Here is a 27,334-nt window from a genome sequence, read left to right on the forward strand (position 1 = left end):
TCGAAGCATTACAAAAGTCACATCTTTCCAAAACTTCATATGTGTGACTAGGTAATCCTCATGAACTGTAAATCAGTCATTCCTCCCAACAGATGTCAATGAAAAGCTCTCTCACACTGACACACACACACACACACACACACACACACACACACACACACACACACACACACACACACACACACACACACACACACACACACACACACACACACACACACACACACACACACACACACACACACACACACACACACACACACACACACACACACACACACAGCAAGGATGGAGTGACAAAGTGCGGTGCTTAAAAACACACAGAGCCTGCGGTGGCATTTCCATATTCTCAATGCACAGTGCATTTGCAACATGATTCAACAGTGAAAAAAATTCACCAAATGGACGTGATGAAATCAACACAACGAGCGATGGAGAGGAACCACTATCACTGCCCGGCCATCCCGAGTTCATAAGGCCAGTCAATTTGCATTTCTGCAGTATTTTTGAGCATGACAAATTTGCGATGGTAAATGCCCATTGAAACATGGGCATCACAAATTTGTGATGGTAAATGCACATTGAAACATACTGCAAATGCACAGCCGTGCACCTGGTGATTGGAAAAATGGTTTTTAATGCCATTACGGGGTAGCAAGGGGTCCACGGTTGGGTAGGGGGCACCCCCCACCCGTGCTCCTTGTCATTTTGGACGTTTTAAAAAAAATCATTAAAAAACAACAGTCCCACTTCTCCCTCATCATACATGACAAATAGACCATCTAGGTTGATTCAAGGCTTAACATAGTGCTATATATTATTTTGGCAGTATAAATGCCTTTTGGACATGGTTCACTGACTTTTGGGTTTGTAAACCGACTTCCATTTATCGTACATGGCAAATGGACATAACATCCTGATTTGCCACTTTCAAATCTTTAATATTGCATTTGGACATTTCTTATGGCATTTGGCAAACAAAATAAAACAGTGACTTTTGACTTCCTATGAAATCATATTGCAAATGAACAAAAAACTATGCCCTATGGACAAGTTAACAAAAAAAATGATAATGAAATTTGACAAAAGTTTATTCATACAGGTCTTACACATGTGTAATTGACACAAAATCTAAAGAATTTCAAAAAACAGTCCAGAAAGCACTTTTTTAAGGGGGTGATACGTTTTTGAAAAAAATGTTCAATTTTTAAAAATTTTACTCTTGGGTCTTGACTTGTGTTACATTTGCAATATGAAAAATCACAGTGGAGCGCACTCGCCATCTGTTGGATTTTTGGAGTGCTACACTTGGCATTTGCCATATGGCATATGCAATCAACCTTGATTGAAACGACGCCGAATTGAGTGGTATTGGACACCGTGTATATGTTTCGTACGGTGTCAATGACTTCCCATTCATTTTTGTTTCTTATTCATCCCTTTACATTTGTGTGTATTTGTGTGTATAAGGTAGTTGTTTTTGTATAAGGTAGTTGAAATTGTTAGATTACTAGTTAGATTTGACTGCATAGTCGGAACTAGAAGCACAAGCATTTCGCTACACTCGCATTAACATCTGCTAACAATGTGTACGTGACCAATAAAATTTGATTTGAATTTTTGCAAACAATGAACAAAACAAACAAATCCCCTGTCAAGAGAATACATTGTACAAGTTAAATCACGTAAAAGCCAAGAGAGAAATTACACAACATATTTCACAAGCAGCAACTTTTCAGTAGATATGAAACACTTTTATATTTAAATGAAGTTCTACAGAACCCACAGAGGAGACAACGCAATAGCTGCCAGCTCGCTAACTTAGGCTGCTTTTACACAGGCAGACCAATTCAGATCCTTTTGTTACTCATTTGTCTTTTGACCAATCACATCAGATCTTTTCAAATCAGCTCTTTTTCAGAGCAGATCTGATTTGTCAAAAGACTAATTAGTGAAAAACAAGATCAGAATTGTGCTGCCTGTGTAAACGCTGCCTTACTGCCTTGAGTTGTTGATATATCAGCTGAGTGTATATTTATAGCCTGAACAGCCAGTTGTCATCACTGTTTGATTGATTGATTGATCATGTTCATCTGCATGTCACTGTGGTGTCATAACGTTAGCCCTCTTTGTGTGAATTTCAAATGTCTTTCCTTAACTCTTCGCGTCCTCTGTCCTCACCTTGGTTGTTTTAAAATCTGTCCGCTCCACAAAGACATACAGCTGAGAATGATCAATCAATAAGCCAGTGATTGGATGGCAACTGCAGGTTCAGGCAATAAATACACACCAAGCTGGTATGTCAACTAAGCATGGCAGTAAGGCACTGAGCTACTAATTGCTTTGTCTGGGCTGTTGGTGGTTTAAGGCTTTGAGATGGCTTTTGGAATTAATTTGGGGTAAGGTTCTTTGACCAATGTGTTTCAGGTCAACTGCAAGGTTGCTGCTTGTATTTGGAATGTTGATGTGTAATGGCAACTTCTTTTCTTGACAGGATTGTGTTCCTTTGCTCATTGTTTGCAGAACACTCAAGTTTTACATGGGCTCCACGTGGTAAGGCATGAACACAAACCGTTGTCACTTTTGTCAGACCAACCTTCAAGTTTGGCACTGAATCTATAACTTTCTTTCTATAACCTTCTGTTTAGATGCCCAGAGAGTAAGAGGCTATGGGTTTTCTGGCTCTTCCAGAATGGAAGTTGAGCAGAGGCAAACAGGTGGCAGCTATCCCCAGGATCAATTCAGACCAGCCTCTCACACTTCTGGTTCGGTCCAGAGTGAAGCTACTTACCGCGGGACTGGATACAACACACTCGGAGGCTTTGCTCCAAGCTCCCTCCAGCCAGCCCCAAGGGGCTCTGGATCTATCCCCAGCAGCTTTACCTCCGCCCAGACAAAGGGTAAGAGGACCCGTGCCAAGAATACTGACATTAGCCTCTCTGGTTCTATAGCCAGTGGATCCTCTGTCACCCACAACAAGCATCAAACCAAGGCCAGCAGAACCTATGGTCAAAGTGTCACTGACCCCAGTGCATTAAGGCCAGTTTCAAGTTGGGAGGTAAAGAGAATCCAGGCCAACACTCTCCGTACTGTACAGCCTCACTCCGGCAGCTCTGGACTAGTCCAGAATCCTGATGTTGTGTTTAATGTCCAGAGTAGAACTGCCTCTAACCTGAAACCATCTATTCCTAACTATGGCTCTACCCAGAGTGAATTCAAGTTCTCCACCTCCAGACAACCCAACCAAGGCCTTGTCCAGACTCTGAGTAGAGGAGCCCCCAGCCTCTATGGTCAAACTGCCACCCACACCACCTCCCTCACCCACTATGTCCAGGACCTGAAGCAAGGGAGCAGCCTCCCTTCCCTGGCTTTCAAGGGACCAATGGAGATCTCTGCCCGGTCAATTTCCACTCCCGACCGTGAAGTTCCCTCAAGTGGTTCTTCACAAACTTCATTTAGACCAGGTTCTACTGAAGGTGGGAGTGCAACAAACAGCTACAAGCCTAGCTTCTCCCAAGATGTCATGCAATACCAGAGCAACTCTGCCAGTAGAAGTGTTTCAACTTCCAATCAATATGCCCAAACCTCTGGCCAGAGAATAGATGGATCCTCTACCTCAAGTCGCGGCATGCCCACTTCTAGCCTGGCCTCTCGCGCCAGTCTTTTTCGCCCCAGCTCTACAGCTAGTGGAAACTCCTATGGCGCCTACAAGCCTGGCTCTGACCTTGGTGCAACACCAAGCCAAAGCCTGTTTACCTTTAACCAAGGTGGAAGGGGTTCAACATACAGCCAGAATCTCCTTGCAAAACCTGCCCAAGGGAAGTACGGACAAATGTCTGCTCAGTGGGGGAGCTACCAGCCCAGCTATGCTGCCAGTAGTGGGCCAGTCTCCAGCCTCTTCAGTTCTACCCAGGCTGCCAGTTCTTCAACATTCATCCAGAATGCTCCTGCCACAGCCCAGAAGCCAAGTGGCTTTAAACCTGTCCCCAGTCAACGCTATCAGCCCAGCTATTTGTTCAATGCAGTGAAGTCCAACACTAGCTCTGCCAGACGTCCCACCCAGAGCCTCTTGTCTAGCAGCTATGGCCCTACCCAGAGCAGGACCAGCAGTGCCAGCTCGATCAACCCTCGCCGCTTTGCCCTGACCATCATGCACAGCATCCCAGAATTGTACGGCGGATCTACAATCCACCGGCTCAAAGACCCTACTCGGTAGGAGTAGTGCCTCCCCTAGCCACTCAACCCAGCTCTTCAAGTGTCAGCAAGCCACAGCCAAACCACTATCTGCCAAGCAGAAAGGCCCTAGCACAACCTAAATTGAGTCCAGAGCTTTAGGGGAGTCCAGAACATGATGAAGTGGGATCTGTAGCCACCAGTTGAGGTGAGATTTCAGTTTCTCTATTTTTATGCCATTTGGGCTGTTTAGGTTTACATAGGCAGTTCATTGATCTTTTTTGCGATTGGCTTAGTCAAAAGATCAGAATTTGGCTGCCTGTGTAAATGCAGCCTTGGCACCTGTCTTTGCTTTCATGTATGCTTGTTACTAATCTTTTTGTCTTCTAGGTGCTGTGACCTGGAAGTGTTGTCAGGACTTCTCTACTTCAATTGTTTTAAATAAAATTTACTAATACATATTAGTCTTTATCTATTTAATTGTTTTCAGACAATGTTTTGAATGCCTTCAAAGGGATGTCAGTGTTGTGGTAGTTAGGTTGCTTCTTCCAGTAGAAGAAATGTTGGCTCTCTGGCATTTGACAGGATCTTTTGCATCACTGGACCTCTGCAATCAATGAGCCTGAATCAGAGTTTTGGGCCTGATGCCCTTAATATTAATGGTGACTCTAATGCACTTGCTTTCTATCTCACTAAACCCTCCTGAAAGTTCTCTGAAGTATTTCATTAACCCCCCCCCCCTCTCCAAAATAGTAAATGAATGTTTTTTCCAAATGACAAACTACTTGTCACATACGCTGACTACAAGTGTGAATTTTGCATAATGTTTACTTGCAAGCCCCTTTCATTTATTAAAATGAATTTTTCAGCAGTCTTAAAGCTTGAGATGCCATTAAGCTGTTGAGGAGCCTTTTGGTCCTAGACCTGGCAATCTGGAACCGCTTACCGTGCAGAAGTTTAACTTGGACTGCAACCGATCAGGATGCTCTTGATGGTGCTGCTGTAAAACCTTCTGGGGACCCATGCCAATTCTTGTTAGTCTCTTGGGGGGGGTGTAGTCGTACCCTCTTCACGACTGTCTTGGTATGTTTGACCCTTGAGAGTTCATTGGCGACGTGGACACCAAGGTACTTAACTCTCGACCTGCTCCATTACAGGCCCGTTAATGGGGGCTTGTTCGGCCCGCTTTATCCTGTAGTCCACGATCAGCTACTTAGTCTTGCTCAAGTTGAGGGAGAGGTGTTTCTGGTACCACTTTGCCAGTTCTCTGACCTCCCGAAAGGCCGTCTCGTCGGTATCAGGCCAAACATTCCTGTTACTGAGCTCAGCTCCATGTTTCAAAATGAGCAGGAGTCAATCTGATGGGGATCATTACTGTCCCCTGCTGGAAGTGTGTGAGCAGGAGGAGCCAGTGTGTGCCATCAGGCCCCCTATCCATGATGAGGATATCTGTCACAATGTCACACTTTCACCCTCACGTCTTATCAGACACATGGCACTGCTAACCAGCCTGGATTCAGATAGTATTAAAAATCATTCCATGTCTTCAGCTGTGCTTGGCTCAGTGGAACTAATAAAATATTCCCAAAAGTACAAACCCAGATCCCATGTCTGCCTAGATTCAGAATGTTCCCTTGGGTTTTAGATGTTATAATATTGTTGACACATTTGTCTTTTACACTGAGGTGAATGACTAAGGCACACCAGTTTGTCACAGTAAAATAAACAGAGAGAGAGAGCATCACCTCGCATGCATTGACCATCCATGTGTGGTGGCTCAAATCAAAGATGCTATTTCCTGCCAGAGGAAGTGGAGGCACAGACATCATTTTTTAGGAGCTGTTTCCTTTCCTCTCTTTTTCCATAATGCCTGGCAACATTCATAAAGAAAATAAAGAGAAAAATAACGTTCACGCAGAATACAGAAATGTAAATAAAATATACAAATAAATCTTTCATTGGCATCAGCAGAAACGATCTTGTTGACAGGACCTTTAGACAGAGGGTAGATTTGCAGGAAGAGGAGAAAGGTGTCTTAAATCATACTGAAAATGAGTTCTATTAATCAACAAAGGATGGAGGTGACTCTTCTGTTCTCTCTAATGGGAGACAACACTCTCTTCTCTATTCGTCAGGCCATTCAACAATCTGCTTCACCCATGATATTTCATCATAAGCATACAACGTACATCTCTCTCTCACACACACTTTCAATTGAATTCAAAGGGCTTTATTGGCATGGGAAACATATGTTTACACTGCCAAAGCAAATGGAATAGACAATAAACAAAAGGAAATAAACAATTCTTTCTAATTTGCATTCATTTCCTGCAGGTCAGAAATGTTCTGGTCTGGTGTTCTACTTGTTATTTCATTTTATTTTACATTTATTTAATTAAGCAAGTCAGTTAAGAACAAATTCTTATTTACAATGATGGCCTACCCCAGCCAAACACTCCCCTAACCCGGACGACGCTGGGCCAATTGTGTTTACTAATACCACAACTAATAGGTAATGCTGGGGCTGGGGCTTTCTGCTTGGCAGGTGCAGTGTGGTTTGGCTGTGGCTTGCTGACACTTGAAGAGCTGGGTTTGGAGTGGCTAGGGGAGGAGGCACTACTTCGAGACGACAGACACAAGCTCCACCGTAGTATTCGGAGATGTTGTGGATGGTGGCCAGGGCGAAGCGTTGAGGGGTGGTGGGGGTGCCACTGCTAGTCCCACACTGGGTAAGGCCATAGCTTCTAGAGGAGAGGCTTTGGGTAGGGCCGCCGGCAGACCTAGGGTTGGACTTCACATACCTTAAGGGAACATTTTGACATTTGCCATATGGTTAGTGAGAAAGTCCACTTTGCAAATGTACGGTCCCTTACTAGACGTCCGACAACATTTCTAAAATTGGCGGACAGCGTCGGGCCGTGCAGCAGGGCCGGATCTTCCAGTAAGTCATCAAACGAAGTCTCTCGGACATTCGGTTTTCGTTTAATAAAACTTTCACATTTTGGTCATTTTTCCACTGTCCCGGTAAATACCACAAGAGGGCGAGTAGAATCATATTGCAAATGTACAAAACATCACCAATCACGACATGGCCTTATCTCCTAAATGGAAAAGACTTCGAAGACGAAACTTGGTGAGCATAGGTTTGGCATAATGGGCAGTTGGCCCCGAACAAGATGGCGTCCAGGCCTCCACGGGATTAAAGGTCAAAAATGAAAATAGAGCAATAATTTCTACACTTCACATCAAAGTAAATGAACCTACGGTGTCAATAAAAAAAGAACCAGCCATTTATCTATCGTAATTTAAGAGAAATCGTACAATGTCAAATTGTTTTTTTTCTTCTTTTTAAGTTACAGATCCAGTTGCAGCTTGTTCAGACAAATCTTTTTGAATTGTGTTTCCGAGCTATGCGAGATTTCTGTGATTTTCTGTGATTTTCTGAAATAACACACACTCATTCAACCCTCTGTAAATAAGTCAGTTCTTAACATAAAGACTTAAAACTCAATATTATATAAGTGCCTACCCCAAGGAGGATATGTGTTTACTTTCAGCTTCCTGCGTAAACCGGAAGTGCCGTAAAATGTTGTCATAGGTGCTGTTTCGAAGGGTTAAAAAGGTCTGATCTTTTCAAAACTTCATATTGGTTATTAGGCAACCCTCATGAACTGTAAATCAGTCATTTCTCCCAACAGATGTCAAAGAAAAGCTCTGTCACACACACACGCAGCAAGGATGGAGTGACAAAGTGCGGTGCTTAAAGACACTCAGAGCCTGCAATGGCATTACCATAATCTCTAGGCTGTGCCGAGTTCAACAAGATGCCCCGCTAGACCGTAGCTTGCTCGGTCTGAGCTCATAATGAAGCCTGGCCCTAAATTGCAGAGGCTTTTGGGTGACTGCGGGAGAACAGTTAGGGTTAGAAGCACAATTCTACCTTGGGAACATTCCTGAGGTCCTCCCGATCGGTGCAAGCCTAAACTTGACCATGTGGCATTAACCCTTAAAAGTTAAAAGAAGGTGTTTACGTCAAACAGTTTTCAATGACTTCTCTCCCCATAGTAATACATTGCCTGCACCACTAAATTCAACCTGAAGCCCATGTGGGTTATGAATGTCTTATGAACCTGTCTTCCATGACAATCCATCAGGCCACTATGAGGACTACCTGTGTTGATTCTAAGCTTCCTGGAGCAACCGGAAGTGGTTAAAATCACCCCAAAATTGTCTTGCCATACCCAACCTGCAGTTTGTGAGAAATAGTGCATTCAACCCTGTGTAAATCAGTCAGTTCTTAATGTATAGACTTAAAACTCAGGATTCTGTAAAAGCCTACTCAAATGAGGATATGTGTTTACTTTTAGCTTCCTGTGCCAACCAGAAGTGCCTTTAATTGGGGTCACAGTGTCTGTTTCGAAGCATTACAAAAGTCACATCTTTCCAAAACTTCATATGTGTGACTAGGTAATCCTCATGAACTGTAAATCAGTCATTCCTCCCAACAGATGTCAATGAAAAGCTCTCTCACACTGACACACACACACACACACACACACACACACACACACACACACACACACACACACACACACACACACACACACACACACACACACACACACACACACACACACACACACACACACACACACACACACACACACACACACACACACAGCAAGGATGGAGTGACAAAGTGCGGTGCTTAAAAACACACAGAGCCTGCGGTGGCATTTCCATATTCTCAATGCACAGTGCATTTGCAACATGATTCAACAGTGAAAAAAATTCACCAAATGGACGTGATGAAATCAACACAACGAGCGATGGAGAGGAACCACTATCACTGCCCGGCCATCCCGAGTTCATAAGGCCAGTCAATTTAGCATTTCTGCAGTATTTTTGAGCATGACAAATTTGCGATGGTAAATGCCCATTGAAACATGGGCATCACAAATTTGTGATGGTAAATGCACATTGAAACATACTGCAAATGCACAGCCGTGCACCTGGTGATTGGAAAAATGGTTTTTAATGCCATTACGGGGTAGCAAGGGGTCCACGGTTGGGTAGGGGGCACCCCCCACCCGTGCTCCTTGTCATTTTGGACGTTTAAAAAAAAATCATTAAAAAACAACAGTCCCACTTCTCCCTCATCATACATGACAAATAGACCATCTAGGTTGATTCAAGGCTTAACATAGTGCTATATATTATTTTGGCAGTATAAATGCCTTTTGGACATGGTTCACTGACTTTTGGGTTTGTAAACCGACTTCCATTTATCGTACATGGCAAATGGACATAACATCCTGATTTGCCACTTTCAAATCTTTAATATTGCATTTGGACATTTCTTATGGCATTTGGCAAACAAAATAAAACAGTGACTTTTGACTTCCTATGAAATCATATTGCAAATGAACAAAAAACTATGCCCTATGGACAAGTTAACAAAAAAAATGATAATGAAATTTGACAAAAGTTTATTCATACAGGTCTTACACATGTGTAATTGACACAAAATCTAAAGAATTTCAAAAAACAGTCCAGAAAGCACTTTTTTAAGGGGGTGATACGTTTTTGAAAAAAATGTTCAATTTTTAAAAATTTTACTCTTGGGTCTTGACTTGTGTTACATTTGCAATATGAAAAATCACAGTGGAGCGCACTCGCCATCTGTTGGATTTTTGGAGTGCTACACTTGGCATTTGCCATATGGCATATGCAATCAACCTTGATTGAAACGACGCCGAATTGAGTGGTATTGGACACCGTGTATATGTTTCGTACGGTGTCAATGACTTCCCATTCATTTTTGTTTCTTATTCATCCCTTTACATTTGTGTGTATTTGTGTGTATAAGGTAGTTGTTTTTGTATAAGGTAGTTGAAATTGTTAGATTACTAGTTAGATTTGACTGCATAGTCGGAACTAGAAGCACAAGCATTTCGCTACACTCGCATTAACATCTGCTAACAATGTGTACGTGACCAATAAAATTTGATTTGAATTTTTGCAAACAATGAACAAAACAAACAAATCCCCTGTCAAGAGAATACATTGTACAAGTTAAATCACGTAAAAGCCAAGAGAGAAATTACACAACATATTTCACAAGCAGCAACTTTTCAGTAGATATGAAACACTTTTATATTTAAATGAAGTTCTACAGAACCCACAGAGGAGACAACGCAATAGCTGCCAGCTCGCTAACTTAGGCTGCTTTTACACAGGCAGACCAATTCAGATCCTTTTGTTACTCATTTGTCTTTTGACCAATCACATCAGATCTTTTCAAATCAGCTCTTTTTCAGAGCAGATCTGATTTGTCAAAAGACTAATTAGTGAAAAACAAGATCAGAATTGTGCTGCCTGTGTAAACGCTGCCTTACTGCCTTGAGTTGTTGATATATCAGCTGAGTGTATATTTATAGCCTGAACAGCCAGTTGTCATCACTGTTTGATTGATTGATTGATCATGTTCATCTGCATGTCACTGTGGTGTCATAACGTTAGCCCTCTTTGTGTGAATTTCAAATGTCTTTCCTTAACTCTTCGCGTCCTCTGTCCTCACCTTGGTTGTTTTAAAATCTGTCCGCTCCACAAAGACATACAGCTGAGAATGATCAATCAATAAGCCAGTGATTGGATGGCAACTGCAGGTTCAGGCAATAAATACACACCAAGCTGGTATGTCAACTAAGCATGGCAGTAAGGCACTGAGCTACTAATTGCTTTGTCTGGGCTGTTGGTGGTTTAAGGCTTTGAGATGGCTTTTGGAATTAATTTGGGGTAAGGTTCTTTGACCAATGTGTTTCAGGTCAACTGCAAGGTTGCTGCTTGTATTTGGAATGTTGATGTGTAATGGCAACTTCTTTTCTTGACAGGATTGTGTTCCTTTGCTCATTGTTTGCAGAACACTCAAGTTTTACATGGGCTCCACGTGGTAAGGCATGAACACAAACCGTTGTCACTTTTGTCAGACCAACCTTCAAGTTTGGCACTGAATCTATAACTTTCTTTCTATAACCTTCTGTTTAGATGCCCAGAGAGTAAGAGGCTATGGGTTTTCTGGCTCTTCCAGAATGGAAGTTGAGCAGAGGCAAACAGGTGGCAGCTATCCCCAGGATCAATTCAGACCAGCCTCTCACACTTCTGGTTCGGTCCAGAGTGAAGCTACTTACCGCGGGACTGGATACAACACACTCGGAGGCTTTGCTCCAAGCTCCCTCCAGCCAGCCCCAAGGGGCTCTGGATCTATCCCCAGCAGCTTTACCTCCGCCCAGACAAAGGGTAAGAGGACCCGTGCCAAGAATACTGACATTAGCCTCTCTGGTTCTATAGCCAGTGGATCCTCTGTCACCCACAACAAGCATCAAACCAAGGCCAGCAGAACCTATGGTCAAAGTGTCACTGACCCCAGTGCATTAAGGCCAGTTTCAAGTTGGGAGGTAAAGAGAATCCAGGCCAACACTCTCCGTACTGTACAGCCTCACTCCGGCAGCTCTGGACTAGTCCAGAATCCTGATGTTGTGTTTAATGTCCAGAGTAGAACTGCCTCTAACCTGAAACCATCTATTCCTAACTATGGCTCTACCCAGAGTGAATTCAAGTTCTCCACCTCCAGACAACCCAACCAAGGCCTTGTCCAGACTCTGAGTAGAGGAGCCCCCAGCCTCTATGGTCAAACTGCCACCCACACCACCTCCCTCACCCACTATGTCCAGGACCTGAAGCAAGGGAGCAGCCTCCCTTCCCTGGCTTTCAAGGGACCAATGGAGATCTCTGCCCGGTCAATTTCCACTCCCGACCGTGAAGTTCCCTCAAGTGGTTCTTCACAAACTTCATTTAGACCAGGTTCTACTGAAGGTGGGAGTGCAACAAACAGCTACAAGCCTAGCTTCTCCCAAGATGTCATGCAATACCAGAGCAACTCTGCCAGTAGAAGTGTTTCAACTTCCAATCAATATGCCCAAACCTCTGGCCAGAGAATAGATGGATCCTCTACCTCAAGTCGCGGCATGCCCACTTCTAGCCTGGCCTCTCGCGCCAGTCTTTTTCGCCCCAGCTCTACAGCTAGTGGAAACTCCTATGGCGCCTACAAGCCTGGCTCTGACCTTGGTGCAACACCAAGCCAAAGCCTGTTTACCTTTAACCAAGGTGGAAGGGGTTCAACATACAGCCAGAATCTCCTTGCAAAACCTGCCCAAGGGAAGTACGGACAAATGTCTGCTCAGTGGGGGAGCTACCAGCCCAGCTATGCTGCCAGTAGTGGGCCAGTCTCCAGCCTCTTCAGTTCTACCCAGGCTGCCAGTTCTTCAACATTCATCCAGAATGCTCCTGCCACAGCCCAGAAGCCAAGTGGCTTTAAACCTGTCCCCAGTCAACGCTATCAGCCCAGCTATTTGTTCAATGCAGTGAAGTCCAACACTAGCTCTGCCAGACGTCCCACCCAGAGCCTCTTGTCTAGCAGCTATGGCCCTACCCAGAGCAGGACCAGCAGTGCCAGCTCGATCAACCCTCGCCGCTTTGCCCTGACCATCATGCACAGCATCCCAGAATTGTACGGCGGATCTACAATCCACCGGCTCAAAGACCCTACTCGGTAGGAGTAGTGCCTCCCCTAGCCACTCAACCCAGCTCTTCAAGTGTCAGCAAGCCACAGCCAAACCACTATCTGCCAAGCAGAAAGGCCCTAGCACAACCTAAATTGAGTCCAGAGCTTTAGGGGAGTCCAGAACATGATGAAGTGGGATCTGTAGCCACCAGTTGAGGTGAGATTTCAGTTTCTCTATTTTTATGCCATTTGGGCTGTTTAGGTTTACATAGGCAGTTCATTGATCTTTTTTGCGATTGGCTTAGTCAAAAGATCAGAATTTGGCTGCCTGTGTAAATGCAGCCTTGGCACCTGTCTTTGCTTTCATGTATGCTTGTTACTAATCTTTTTGTCTTCTAGGTGCTGTGACCTGGAAGTGTTGTCAGGACTTCTCTACTTCAATTGTTTTAAATAAAATTTACTAATACATATTAGTCTTTATCTATTTAATTGTTTTCAGACAAATGTTTTGAATGCCTTCAAAGGGATGTCAGTGTTGTGGTAGTTAGGTTGCTTCTTCCAGTAGAAGAAATGTTGGCTCTCTGGCATTTGACAGGATCTTTTGCATCACTGGACCTCTGCAATCAATGAGCCTGAATCAGAGTTTTGGGCCTGATGCCCTTAATATTAATGGTGACTCTAATGCACTTGCTTTCTATCTCACTAAACCCTCCTGAAAGTTCTCTGAAGTATTTCATTAACCCCCCCCCCCTCTCCAAAATAGTAAATGAATGTTTTTTCCAAATGACAAACTACTTGTCACATACGCTGACTACAAGTGTGAATTTTGCATAATGTTTACTTGCAAGCCCCTTTCATTTATTAAAATGAATTTTTCAGCAGTCTTAAAGCTTGAGATGCCATTAAGCTGTTGAGGAGCCTTTTGGTCCTAGACCTGGCAATCTGGAACCGCTTACCGTGCAGAAGTTTAACTTGGACTGCAACCGATCAGGATGCTCTTGATGGTGCTGCTGTAAAACCTTCTGGGGACCCATGCCAATTCTTGTTAGTCTCTTGGGGGGGGTGTAGTCGTACCCTCTTCACGACTGTCTTGGTATGTTTGACCCTTGAGAGTTCATTGGCGACGTGGACACCAAGGTACTTAACTCTCGACCTGCTCCATTACAGGCCCGTTAATGGGGGCTTGTTCGGCCCGCTTTATCCTGTAGTCCACGATCAGCTACTTAGTCTTGCTCAAGTTGAGGGAGAGGTGTTTCTGGTACCACTTTGCCAGTTCTCTGACCTCCCGAAAGGCCGTCTCGTCGGTATCAGGCCAAACATTCCTGTTACTGAGCTCAGCTCCATGTTTCAAAATGAGCAGGAGTCAATCTGATGGGGATCATTACTGTCCCCTGCTGGAAGTGTGTGAGCAGGAGGAGCCAGTGTGTGCCATCAGGCCCCCTATCCATGATGAGGATATCTGTCACAATGTCACACTTTCACCCTCACGTCTTATCAGACACATGGCACTGCTAACCAGCCTGGATTCAGATAGTATTAAAAATCATTCCATGTCTTCAGCTGTGCTTGGCTCAGTGGAACTAATAAAATATTCCCAAAAGTACAAACCCAGATCCCATGTCTGCCTAGATTCAGAATGTTCCCTTGGGTTTTAGATGTTATAATATTGTTGACACATTTGTCTTTTACACTGAGGTGAATGACTAAGGCACACCAGTTTGTCACAGTAAAATAAACAGAGAGAGAGAGCATCACCTCGCATGCATTGACCATCCATGTGTGGTGGCTCAAATCAAAGATGCTATTTCCTGCCAGAGGAAGTGGAGGCACAGACATCATTTTTTAGGAGCTGTTTCCTTTCCTCTCTTTTTCCATAATGCCTGGCAACATTCATAAAGAAAATAAAGAGAAAAATAACGTTCACGCAGAATACAGAAATGTAAATAAAATATACAAATAAATCTTTCATTGGCATCAGCAGAAACGATCTTGTTGACAGGACCTTTAGACAGAGGGTAGATTTGCAGGAAGAGGAGAAAGGTGTCTTAAATCATACTGAAAATGAGTTCTATTAATCAACAAAGGATGGAGGTGACTCTTCTGTTCTCTCTAATGGGAGACAACACTCTCTTCTCTATTCGTCAGGCCATTCAACAATCTGCTTCACCCATGATATTTCATCATAAGCATACAACGTACATCTCTCTCTCACACACACTTTCAATTGAATTCAAAGGGCTTTATTGGCATGGGAAACATATGTTTACACTGCCAAAGCAAATGGAATAGACAATAAACAAAAGGAAATAAACAATTCTTTCTAATTTGCATTCATTTCCTGCAGGTCAGAAATGTTCTGGTCTGGTGTTCTACTTGTTATTTCATTTTATTTTACATTTATTTAATTAAGCAAGTCAGTTAAGAACAAATTCTTATTTACAATGATGGCCTACCCCAGCCAAACACTCCCCTAACCCGGACGACGCTGGGCCAATTGTGTTTACTAATACCACAACTAATAGGTAATGCTGGGGCTGGGGCTTTCTGCTTGGCAGGTGCAGTGTGGTTTGGCTGTGGCTTGCTGACACTTGAAGAGCTGGGTTTGGAGTGGCTAGGGGAGGAGGCACTACTTCGAGACGACAGACACAAGCTCCACCGTAGTATTCGGAGATGTTGTGGATGGTGGCCAGGGCGAAGCGTTGAGGGGTGGTGGGGGTGCCACTGCTAGTCCCACACTGGGTAAGGCCATAGCTTCTAGAGGAGAGGCTTTGGGTAGGGCCGCCGGCAGACCTAGGGTTGGACTTCACATACCTTAAGGGAACATTTTGACATTTGCCATATGGTTAGTGAGAAAGTCCACTTTGCAAATGTACGGTCCCTTACTAGACGTCCGACAACATTTCTAAAATTGGCGGACAGCGTCGGGCCGTGCAGCAGGGCCGGATCTTCCAGTAAGTCATCAAACGAAGTCTCTCGGACATTCGGTTTTCGTTTAATAAAACTTTCACATTTTGGTCATTTTTCCACTGTCCCGGTAAATACCACAAGAGGGCGAGTAGAATCATATTGCAAATGTACAAAACATCACCAATCACGACATGGCCTTATCTCCTAAATGGAAAAGACTTCGAAGACGAAACTTGGTGAGCATAGGTTTGGCATAATGGGCAGTTGGCCCCGAACAAGATGGCGTCCAGGCCTCCACGGGATTAAAGGTCAAAAATGAAAATAGAGCAATAATTTCTACACTTCACATCAAAGTAAATGAACCTACGGTGTCAATAAAAAAAGAACCAGCCATTTATCTATCGTAATTTAAGAGAAATCGTACAATGTCAAATTGTTTTTTTTCTTCTTTTTAAGTTACAGATCCAGTTGCAGCTTGTTCAGACAAATCTTTTTGAATTGTGTTTCCGAGCTATGCGAGATTTCTGTGATTTTCTGTGATTTTCTGAAATAACACACACTCATTCAACCCTCTGTAAATAAGTCAGTTCTTAACATAAAGACTTAAAACTCAATATTATATAAGTGCCTACCCCAAGGAGGATATGTGTTTACTTTCAGCTTCCTGCGTAAACCGGAAGTGCCGTAAAATGTTGTCATAGGTGCTGTTTCGAAGGGTTAAAAAGGTCTGATCTTTTCAAAACTTCATATTGGTTATTAGGCAACCCTCATGAACTGTAAATCAGTCATTTCTCCCAACAGATGTCAAAGAAAAGCTCTGTCACACACACACGCAGCAAGGATGGAGTGACAAAGTGCGGTGCTTAAAGACACTCAGAGCCTGCAATGGCATTACCATAATCTCTAGGCTGTGCCGAGTTCAACAAGATGCCCCGCTAGACCGTAGCTTGCTCGGTCTGAGCTCATAATGAAGCCTGGCCCTAAATTGCAGAGGCTTTTGGGTGACTGCGGGAGAACAGTTAGGGTTAGAAGCACAATTCTACCTTGGGAACATTCCTGAGGTCCTCCCGATCGGTGCAAGCCTAAACTTGACCATGTGGCATTAACCCTTAAAAGTTAAAAGAAGGTGTTTACGTCAAACAGTTTTCAATGACTTCTCTCCCCATAGTAATACATTGCCTGCACCACTAAATTCAACCTGAAGCCCATGTGGGTTATGAATGTCTTATGAACCTGTCTTCCATGACAATCCATCAGGCCACTATGAGGACTACCTGTGTTGATTCTAAGCTTCCTGGAGCAACCGGAAGTGGTTAAAATCACCCCAAAATTGTCTTGCCATACCCAACCTGCAGTTTGTGAGAAATAGTGCATTCAACCCTGTGTAAATCAGTCAGTTCTTAATGTATAGACTTAAAACTCAGGATTCTGTAAAAGCCTACTCAAATGAGGATATGTGTTTACTTTTAGCTTCCTGTGCCAACCAGAAGTGCCTTTAATTGGGGTCACAGTGTCTGTTTCGAAGCATTACAAAAGTCACATCTTTCCAAAACTTCATATGTGTGACTAGGTAATCCTCATGAACTGTAAATCAGTCATTCCTCCCAACAGATGTCAATGAAAAGCTCTCTCACACTGACACACACAAACACACACACACACACACACACACACACACACACACACACACACACACACACACACACACACACACACACACACACACACACACACACACACACACACACACACACACACACACACACACACACACACACAGCAAGGATGGAGTGACAAAGTGCGGTGCTTAAAAACACACAGAGCCTGCGGTGGCATTTCCATATTCTCAATGCACAGTGCATTTGCAACATGATTCAACAGTGAAAAAAATTCACCAAATGGACGTGATGAAATCAACACAACGAGCGATGGAGAGGAACCACTATCACTGCCCGGCCATCCCGAGTTCATAAGGCCAGTCAATTTAGCATTTCTGCAGTATTTTTGAGCATGACAAATTTGCGATGGTAAATGCCCATTGAAACATGGGCATCACAAATTTGTGATGGTAAATGCACATTGAAACATACTGCAAATGCACAGCCGTGCACCTGGTGATTGGAAAAATGGTTTTTAATGCCATTACGGGGTAGCAAGGGGTCCACGGTTGGGTAGGGGGCACCCCCCACCCGTGCTCCTTGTCATTTTGGACGTTTAAAAAAAAATCATTAAAAAACAACAGTCCCACTTCTCCCTCATCATACATGACAAATAGACCATCTAGGTTGATTCAAGGCTTAACATAGTGCTATATATTATTTTGGCAGTATAAATGCCTTTTGGACATGGTTCACTGACTTTTGGGTTTGTAAACCGACTTCCATTTATCGTACATGGCAAATGGACATAACATCCTGATTTGCCACTTTCAAATCTTTAATATTGCATTTGGACATTTCTTATGGCATTTGGCAAACAAAATAAAACAGTGACTTTTGACTTCCTATGAAATCATATTGCAAATGAACAAAAAACTATGCCCTATGGACAAGTTAACAAAAAAAATGATAATGAAATTTGACAAAAGTTTATTCATACAGGTCTTACACATGTGTAATTGACACAAAATCTAAAGAATTTCAAAAAACAGTCCAGAAAGCACTTTTTTAAGGGGGTGATACGTTTTTGAAAAAAATGTTCAATTTTTAAAAATTTTACTCTTGGGTCTTGACTTGTGTTACATTTGCAATATGAAAAATCACAGTGGAGCGCACTCGCCATCTGTTGGATTTTTGGAGTGCTACACTTGGCATTTGCCATATGGCATATGCAATCAACCTTGATTGAAACGACGCCGAATTGAGTGGTATTGGACACCGTGTATATGTTTCGTACGGTGTCAATGACTTCCCATTCATTTTTGTTTCTTATTCATCCCTTTACATTTGTGTGTATTTGTGTGTATAAGGTAGTTGTTTTTGTATAAGGTAGTTGAAATTGTTAGATTACTAGTTAGATTTGACTGCATAGTCGGAACTAGAAGCACAAGCATTTCGCTACACTCGCATTAACATCTGCTAACAATGTGTACGTGACCAATAAAATTTGATTTGAATTTTTGCAAACAATGAACAAAACAAACAAATCCCCTGTCAAGAGAATACATTGTACAAGTTAAATCACGTAAAAGCCAAGAGAGAAATTACACAACATATTTCACAAGCAGCAACTTTTCAGTAGATATGAAACACTTTTATATTTAAATGAAGTTCTACAGAACCCACAGAGGAGACAACGCAATAGCTGCCAGCTCGCTAACTTAGGCTGCTTTTACACAGGCAGACCAATTCAGATCCTTTTGTTACTCATTTGTCTTTTGACCAATCACATCAGATCTTTTCAAATCAGCTCTTTTTCAGAGCAGATCTGATTTGTCAAAAGACTAATTAGTGAAAAACAAGATCAGAATTGTGCTGCCTGTGTAAACGCTGCCTTACTGCCTTGAGTTGTTGATATATCAGCTGAGTGTATATTTATAGCCTGAACAGCCAGTTGTCATCACTGTTTGATTGATTGATTGATCATGTTCATCTGCATGTCACTGTGGTGTCATAACGTTAGCCCTCTTTGTGTGAATTTCAAATGTCTTTCCTTAACTCTTCGCGTCCTCTGTCCTCACCTTGGTTGTTTTAAAATCTGTCCGCTCCACAAAGACATACAGCTGAGAATGATCAATCAATAAGCCAGTGATTGGATGGCAACTGCAGGTTCAGGCAATAAATACACACCAAGCTGGTATGTCAACTAAGCATGGCAGTAAGGCACTGAGCTACTAATTGCTTTGTCTGGGCTGTTGGTGGTTTAAGGCTTTGAGATGGCTTTTGGAATTAATTTGGGGTAAGGTTCTTTGACCAATGTGTTTCAGGTCAACTGCAAGGTTGCTGCTTGTATTTGGAATGTTGATGTGTAATGGCAACTTCTTTTCTTGACAGGATTGTGTTCCTTTGCTCATTGTTTGCAGAACACTCAAGTTTTACATGGGCTCCACGTGGTAAGGCATGAACACAAACCGTTGTCACTTTTGTCAGACCAACCTTCAAGTTTGGCACTGAATCTATAACTTTCTTTCTATAACCTTCTGTTTAGATGCCCAGAGAGTAAGAGGCTATGGGTTTTCTGGCTCTTCCAGAATGGAAGTTGAGCAGAGGCAAACAGGTGGCAGCTATCCCCAGGATCAATTCAGACCAGCCTCTCACACTTCTGGTTCGGTCCAGAGTGAAGCTACTTACCGCGGGACTGGATACAACACACTCGGAGGCTTTGCTCCAAGCTCCCTCCAGCCAGCCCCAAGGGGCTCTGGATCTATCCCCAGCAGCTTTACCTCCGCCCAGACAAAGGGTAAGAGGACCCGTGCCAAGAATACTGACATTAGCCTCTCTGGTTCTATAGCCAGTGGATCCTCTGTCACCCACAACAAGCATCAAACCAAGGCCAGCAGAACCTATGGTCAAAGTGTCACTGACCCCAGTGCATTAAGGCCAGTTTCAAGTTGGGAGGTAAAGAGAATCCAGGCCAACACTCTCCGTACTGTACAGCCTCACTCCGGCAGCTCTGGACTAGTCCAGAATCCTGATGTTGTGTTTAATGTCCAGAGTAGAACTGCCTCTAACCTGAAACCATCTATTCCTAACTATGGCTCTACCCAGAGTGAATTCAAGTTCTCCACCTCCAGACAACCCAACCAAGGCCTTGTCCAGACTCTGAGTAGAGGAGCCCCCAGCCTCTATGGTCAAACTGCCACCCACACCACCTCCCTCACCCACTATGTCCAGGACCTGAAGCAAGGGAGCAGCCTCCCTTCCCTGGCTTTCAAGGGACCAATGGAGATCTCTGCCCGGTCAATTTCCACTCCCGACCGTGAAGTTCCCTCAAGTGGTTCTTCACAAACTTCATTTAGACCAGGTTCTACTGAAGGTGGGAGTGCAACAAACAGCTACAAGCCTAGCTTCTCCCAAGATGTCATGCAATACCAGAGCAACTCTGCCAGTAGAAGTGTTTCAACTTCCAATCAATATGCCCAAACCTCTGGCCAGAGAATAGATGGATCCTCTACCTCAAGTCGCGGCATGCCCACTTCTAGCCTGGCCTCTCGCGCCAGTCTTTTTCGCCCCAGCTCTACAGCTAGTGGAAACTCCTATGGCGCCTACAAGCCTGGCTCTGACCTTGGTGCAACACCAAGCCAAAGCCTGTTTACCTTTAACCAAGGTGGAAGGGGTTCAACATACAGCCAGAATCTCCTTGCAAAACCTGCCCAAGGGAAGTACGGACAAATGTCTGCTCAGTGGGGGAGCTACCAGCCCAGCTATGCTGCCAGTAGTGGGCCAGTCTCCAGCCTCTTCAGTTCTACCCAGGCTGCCAGTTCTTCAACATTCATCCAGAATGCTCCTGCCACAGCCCAGAAGCCAAGTGGCTTTAAACCTGTCCCCAGTCAACGCTATCAGCCCAGCTATTTGTTCAATGCAGTGAAGTCCAACACTAGCTCTGCCAGACGTCCCACCCAGAGCCTCTTGTCTAGCAGCTATGGCCCTACCCAGAGCAGGACCAGCAGTGCCAGCTCGATCAACCCTCGCCGCTTTGCCCTGACCATCATGCACAGCATCCCAGAATTGTACGGCGGATCTACAATCCACCGGCTCAAAGACCCTACTCGGTAGGAGTAGTGCCTCCCCTAGCCACTCAACCCAGCTCTTCAAGTGTCAGCAAGCCACAGCCAAACCACTATCTGCCAAGCAGAAAGGCCCTAGCACAACCTAAATTGAGTCCAGAGCTTTAGGGGAGTCCAGAACATGATGAAGTGGGATCTGTAGCCACCAGTTGAGGTGAGATTTCAGTTTCTCTATTTTTATGCCATTTGGGCTGTTTAGGTTTACATAGGCAGTTCATTGATCTTTTTTGCGATTGGCTTAGTCAAAAGATCAGAATTTGGCTGCCTGTGTAAATGCAGCCTTGGCACCTGTCTTTGCTTTCATGTATGCTTGTTACTAATCTTTTTGTCTTCTAGGTGCTGTGACCTGGAAGTGTTGTCAGGACTTCTCTACTTCAATTGTTTTAAATAAAATTTACTAATACATATTAGTCTTTATCTATTTAATTGTTTTCAGACAAATGTTTTGAATGCCTTCAAAGGGATGTCAGTGTTGTGGTAGTTAGGTTGCTTCTTCCAGTAGAAGAAATGTTGGCTCTCTGGCATTTGACAGGATCTTTTGCATCACTGGACCTCTGCAATCAATGAGCCTGAATCAGAGTTTTGGGCCTGATGCCCTTAATATTAATGGTGACTCTAATGCACTTGCTTTCTATCTCACTAAACCCTCCTGAAAGTTCTCTGAAGTATTTCATTAACCCCCCCCCCCCTCTCCAAAATAGTAAATGAATGTTTTTTCCAAATGACAAACTACTTGTCACATACGCTGACTACAAGTGTGAATTTTGCATAATGTTTACTTGCAAGCCCCTTTCATTTATTAAAATGAATTTTTCAGCAGTCTTAAAGCTTGAGATGCCATTAAGCTGTTGAGGAGCCTTTTGGTCCTAGACCTGGCAATCTGGAACCGCTTACCGTGCAGAAGTTTAACTTGGACTGCAACCGATCAGGATGCTCTTGATGGTGCTGCTGTAAAACCTTCTGGGGACCCATGCCAATTCTTGTTAGTCTCTTGGGGGGGGTGTAGTCGTACCCTCTTCACGACTGTCTTGGTATGTTTGACCCTTGAGAGTTCATTGGCGACGTGGACACCAAGGTACTTAACTCTCGACCTGCTCCATTACAGGCCCGTTAATGGGGGCTTGTTCGGCCCGCTTTATCCTGTAGTCCACGATCAGCTACTTAGTCTTGCTCAAGTTGAGGGAGAGGTGTTTCTGGTACCACTTTGCCAGTTCTCTGACCTCCCGAAAGGCCGTCTCGTCGGTATCAGGCCAAACATTCCTGTTACTGAGCTCAGCTCCATGTTTCAAAATGAGCAGGAGTCAATCTGATGGGGATCATTACTGTCCCCTGCTGGAAGTGTGTGAGCAGGAGGAGCCAGTGTGTGCCATCAGGCCCCCTATCCATGATGAGGATATCTGTCACAATGTCACACTTTCACCCTCACGTCTTATCAGACACATGGCACTGCTAACCAGCCTGGATTCAGATAGTATTAAAAATCATTCCATGTCTTCAGCTGTGCTTGGCTCAGTGGAACTAATAAAATATTCCCAAAAGTACAAACCCAGATCCCATGTCTGCCTAGATTCAGAATGTTCCCTTGGGTTTTAGATGTTATAATATTGTTGACACATTTGTCTTTTACACTGAGGTGAATGACTAAGGCACACCAGTTTGTCACAGTAAAATAAACAGAGAGAGAGAGCATCACCTCGCATGCATTGACCATCCATGTGTGGTGGCTCAAATCAAAGATGCTATTTCCTGCCAGAGGAAGTGGAGGCACAGACATCATTTTTTAGGAGCTGTTTCCTTTCCTCTCTTTTTCCATAATGCCTGGCAACATTCATAAAGAAAATAAAGAGAAAAATAACGTTCACGCAGAATACAGAAATGTAAATAAAATATACAAATAAATCTTTCATTGGCATCAGCAGAAACGATCTTGTTGACAGGACCTTTAGACAGAGGGTAGATTTGCAGGAAGAGGAGAAAGGTGTCTTAAATCATACTGAAAATGAGTTCTATTAATCAACAAAGGATGGAGGTGACTCTTCTGTTCTCTCTAATGGGAGACAACACTCTCTTCTCTATTCGTCAGGCCATTCAACAATCTGCTTCACCCATGATATTTCATCATAAGCATACAACGTACATCTCTCTCTCACACACACTTTCAATTGAATTCAAAGGGCTTTATTGGCATGGGAAACATATGTTTACACTGCCAAAGCAAATGGAATAGACAATAAACAAAAGGAAATAAACAATTCTTTCTAATTTGCATTCATTTCCTGCAGGTCAGAAATGTTCTGGTCTGGTGTTCTACTTGTTATTTCATTTTATTTTACATTTATTTAATTAAGCAAGTCAGTTAAGAACAAATTCTTATTTACAATGATGGCCTACCCCAGCCAAACACTCCCCTAACCCGGACGACGCTGGGCCAATTGTGTTTACTAATACCACAACTAATAGGTAATGCTGGGGCTGGGGCTTTCTGCTTGGCAGGTGCAGTGTGGTTTGGCTGTGGCTTGCTGACACTTGAAGAGCTGGGTTTGGAGTGGCTAGGGGAGGAGGCACTACTTCGAGACGACAGACACAAGCTCCACCGTAGTATTCGGAGATGTTGTGGATGGTGGCCAGGGCGAAGCGTTGAGGGGTGGTGGGGGTGCCACTGCTAGTCCCACACTGGGTAAGGCTACTTTTTATTTCATTTTATTTTACATTTATTTAATTAAGCAAGTCAGTTAAGAACAAATTCTTATTTACAATGATGGCCTACCCCAGCCAAACACTCCCCTAACCTGGACGACGCTGGGCCAATTGTGTTTACTAATACCACAACTAATAGGTAATGCTGGGGCTGGGGCTTTCTGCTTGGCAGGTGCAGTGTGGTTTGGCTGTGGCTTGCTGACACTTGAAGAGCTGGGTTTGGAGTGGCTAGGGGAGGAGGCACTACTTCGAGACGACAGACACAAGCTCCACCGTAGTATTCGGAGATGTTGTGGATGGTGGCCAGGGCGAAGCGTTGAGGGGTGGTGGGGGTGCCACTGCTAGTCCCACACTGGGTAAGGCTACTTTTTATTTCATTTTATTTTACATTTATTTAATTAAGCAAGTCAGTTAAGAACAAATTCTTATTTACAATGATGGCCTACCCCAGCCAAACACTCCCCTAACCTGGACGACGCTGGGCCAATTGTGTTTACTAATACCACAACTAATAGGTAATGCTGGGGCTGGGGCTTTCTGCTTGGCAGGTGCAGTGTGGTTTGGCTGTGGCTTGCTGACACTTGAAGAGCTGGGTTTGGAGTGGCTAGGGGAGGAGGCACTACTTCGAGACGACAGACACAAGCTCCACCGTAGTTTTCGGAGATGTTGTGGATGGTGGCCAGGGCGAAGCGTTGAGGGGTGGTGGGGGTGCCACTGCTAGTCCCACACTGGGTAAGGCTACTTTTTATTTCATTTTATTTTACATTTATTTAATTAAGCAAGTCAGTTAAGAACAAATTCTTATTTACAATGATGGCCTACCCCAGCCAAACACTCCCCTAACCTGGACGACGCTGGGCCAATTGTGTTTACTAATACCACAACTAATAGGTAATGCTGGGGCTGGGGCTTTCTGCTTGGCAGGTGCAGTGTGGTTTGGCTGTGGCTTGCTGACACTTGAAGAGCTGGGTTTGGAGTGGCTAGGGGAGGAGGCACTACTTCGAGACGACAGACACAAGCTCCACCGTAGTATTCGGAGATGTTGTGGATGGTGGCCAGGGCGAAGCGTTGAGGGGTGGTGGGGGTGCCACTGCTAGTCCCACACTGGGTAAGGCCATAGCTTATAGAGGAGAGGCTTTGGGTAGGGCCGCTGGCAGACCTAGGGTTGGACTTCACTGCATTGGGAGTATAGCTGTGCTGATATCAGCACAGGCCAAACTTGGGGGCAGGTTTAGAGCCACTTTACTTCTGGATGGTGGCAGGGGCTTTCTGTATGTAGGTTGAAAAACTGTCAGCCTGGGCAAAAGTGAAGAGGCTGGAGACTGGCAGACAGAAACTTCCATTGGTCCACTTGAAACCAGGATAGATGGCCATAACAGGTGAGGTTCTGGACATAGTGGGCGAGGGAGGGGGGGTGCGTAGCAGCTGCGGCTGGTGGCTCCTCTATTCTGAGTCTGGACAAGGACTTAGTTGGGTTGGCTGGAGGTAGAAAATCTTGTTCCACTCGGAGTAGAGCCATAGCTGTTAGGAATAGATACACCAGTAGAGGGTTTCATATGACTATAGACAGAGGCAGCTCTACAGAAGAAAATACCTTGAAACCTAACAGACCCTAGCAGTTTTATATGGGGGTTTCGCCTCTGGACTTGTAGCTTCCACTTTCTGAACTGATCCTTGAGAGTTCATTGGCGACGTGGACACCAAGGTACTTAACTCTCGACCTGCTCCATTACAGGCCCGTTAATGGGGGCTTGTTCGGCCCGCTTTATCCTGTAGTCCACGATCAGCTACTTAGTCTTGCTCAAGTTGAGGGAGAGGTGTTTCTGGTACCACTTTGCCAGTTCTCTGACCTCCCGAAAGGCCGTCTCGTCGGTATCAGGCCAAACATTCCTGTTACTGAGCTCAGCTCCATGTTTCAAAATGAGCAGGAGTCAATCTGATGGGGATCATTACTGTCCCCTGCTGGAAGTGTGTGAGCAGGAGGAGCCAGTGTGTGCCATCAGGCCCCCTATCCATGATGAGGATATCTGTCACAATGTCACACTTTCACCCTCACGTCTTATCAGACACATGGCACTGCTAACCAGCCTGGATTCAGATAGTATTAAAAATCATTCCATGTCTTCAGCTGTGCTTGGCTCAGTGGAACTAATAAAATATTCCCAAAAGTACAAACCCAGATCCCATGTCTGCCTAGATTCAGAATGTTCCCTTGGGTTTTAGATGTTATAATATTGTTGACACATTTGTCTTTTACACTGAGGTGAATGACTAAGGCACACCAGTTTGTCACAGTAAAATAAACAGAGAGAGAGAGCATCACCTCGCATGCATTGACCATCCATGTGTGGTGGCTCAAATCAAAGATGCTATTTCCTGCCAGAGGAAGTGGAGGCACAGACATCATTTTTTAGGAGCTGTTTCCTTTCCTCTCTTTTTCCATAATGCCTGGCAACATTCATAAAGAAAATAAAGAGAAAAATAACGTTCACGCAGAATACAGAAATGTAAATAAAATATACAAATAAATCTTTCATTGGCATCAGCAGAAACGATCTTGTTGACAGGACCTTTAGACAGAGGGTAGATTTGCAGGAAGAGGAGAAAGGTGTCTTAAATCATACTGAAAATGAGTTCTATTAATCAACAAAGGATGGAGGTGACTCTTCTGTTCTCTCTAATGGGAGACAACACTCTCTTCTCTATTCGTCAGGCCATTCAACAATCTGCTTCACCCATGATATTTCATCATAAGCATACAACGTACATCTCTCTCTCACACACACTTTCAATTGAATTCAAAGGGCTTTATTGGCATGGGAAACATATGTTTACACTGCCAAAGCAAATGGAATAGACAATAAACAAAAGGAAATAAACAATTCTTTCTAATTTGCATTCATTTCCTGCAGGTCAGAAATGTTCTGGTCTGGTGTTCTACTTGTTATTTCATTTTATTTTACATTTATTTAATTAAGCAAGTCAGTTAAGAACAAATTCTTATTTACAATGATGGCCTACCCCAGCCAAACACTCCCCTAACCCGGACGACGCTGGGCCAATTGTGTTTACTAATACCACAACTAATAGGTAATGCTGGGGCTGGGGCTTTCTGCTTGGCAGGTGCAGTGTGGTTTGGCTGTGGCTTGCTGACACTTGAAGAGCTGGGTTTGGAGTGGCTAGGGGAGGAGGCACTACTTCGAGACGACAGACACAAGCTCCACCGTAGTATTCGGAGATGTTGTGGATGGTGGCCAGGGCGAAGCGTT

General features: G+C 44.0%; 3 protein-coding genes across 3 annotated transcripts; all 3 read left to right on the forward strand.

Annotated features, from left to right (window-relative positions):
• The first annotated feature begins 2,067 nt into the window (after positions 1 to 2,067).
• On the forward strand, positions 2,068 to 4,634 carry LOC116366470 (uncharacterized). The gene is made up of 4 exons (XM_031818575.1): positions 2,068 to 2,399; positions 2,495 to 2,553; positions 2,649 to 4,381; positions 4,564 to 4,634. The coding sequence occupies exons 1-3, from the start codon at positions 2,377 to 2,379 to the stop codon at positions 4,214 to 4,216; spliced, it is 1,650 nt and encodes a 549-aa protein (XP_031674435.1). The 5' UTR covers positions 2,068 to 2,376; the 3' UTR covers positions 4,217 to 4,381; positions 4,564 to 4,634.
• A 6,005-nt stretch (positions 4,635 to 10,639) lies between these two features.
• LOC116366471 (uncharacterized) lies at positions 10,640 to 13,206 on the forward strand. The gene is made up of 4 exons (XM_031818576.1): positions 10,640 to 10,971; positions 11,067 to 11,125; positions 11,221 to 12,953; positions 13,136 to 13,206. Exons 1-3 carry the CDS (start codon positions 10,949 to 10,951, stop codon positions 12,786 to 12,788), a joined length of 1,650 nt encoding a protein of 549 aa, XP_031674436.1. The 5' UTR covers positions 10,640 to 10,948; the 3' UTR covers positions 12,789 to 12,953; positions 13,136 to 13,206.
• Positions 13,207 to 19,208: 6,002 nt separating this feature from the next.
• On the forward strand, positions 19,209 to 21,775 carry LOC116366472 (uncharacterized). The gene is made up of 4 exons (XM_031818577.1): positions 19,209 to 19,540; positions 19,636 to 19,694; positions 19,790 to 21,522; positions 21,705 to 21,775. The coding sequence occupies exons 1-3, from the start codon at positions 19,518 to 19,520 to the stop codon at positions 21,355 to 21,357; spliced, it is 1,650 nt and encodes a 549-aa protein (XP_031674437.1). The 5' UTR covers positions 19,209 to 19,517; the 3' UTR covers positions 21,358 to 21,522; positions 21,705 to 21,775.
• Positions 21,776 to 27,334: the final 5,559 nt, after the last annotated feature.

Source organism: Oncorhynchus kisutch, unplaced genomic scaffold (genome assembly GCF_002021735.2).
Source record: "Oncorhynchus kisutch isolate 150728-3 unplaced genomic scaffold, Okis_V2 scaffold1495, whole genome shotgun sequence".
In the NCBI taxonomy this organism is placed as follows: Eukaryota; Metazoa; Chordata; class Actinopteri; order Salmoniformes; family Salmonidae; genus Oncorhynchus; species Oncorhynchus kisutch.

Excerpts from the sequence above, each read along its gene's own strand:
- LOC116366471 (XM_031818576.1), top strand. The coding sequence starts at position 10,949 with ATGGCTTTTGGAATTAATTTGGG. Across the intron at positions 10,972-11,066 it reads GCTTTTGGAATTAATTTGGG|GATTGTGTTCCTTTGCTCAT; the intron begins GTAAGGTTCTTT and ends TTTTCTTGACAG. Across the intron at positions 11,126-11,220 it reads TTTTACATGGGCTCCACGTG|ATGCCCAGAGAGTAAGAGGC; the intron begins GTAAGGCATGAA and ends CCTTCTGTTTAG.
- LOC116366472 (XM_031818577.1), top strand. The coding sequence starts at position 19,518 with ATGGCTTTTGGAATTAATTTGGG. Across the intron at positions 19,541-19,635 it reads GCTTTTGGAATTAATTTGGG|GATTGTGTTCCTTTGCTCAT; the intron begins GTAAGGTTCTTT and ends TTTTCTTGACAG. Across the intron at positions 19,695-19,789 it reads TTTTACATGGGCTCCACGTG|ATGCCCAGAGAGTAAGAGGC; the intron begins GTAAGGCATGAA and ends CCTTCTGTTTAG.
- LOC116366470 (XM_031818575.1), top strand. The coding sequence starts at position 2,377 with ATGGCTTTTGGAATTAATTTGGG. Across the intron at positions 2,400-2,494 it reads GCTTTTGGAATTAATTTGGG|GATTGTGTTCCTTTGCTCAT; the intron begins GTAAGGTTCTTT and ends TTTTCTTGACAG. Across the intron at positions 2,554-2,648 it reads TTTTACATGGGCTCCACGTG|ATGCCCAGAGAGTAAGAGGC; the intron begins GTAAGGCATGAA and ends CCTTCTGTTTAG.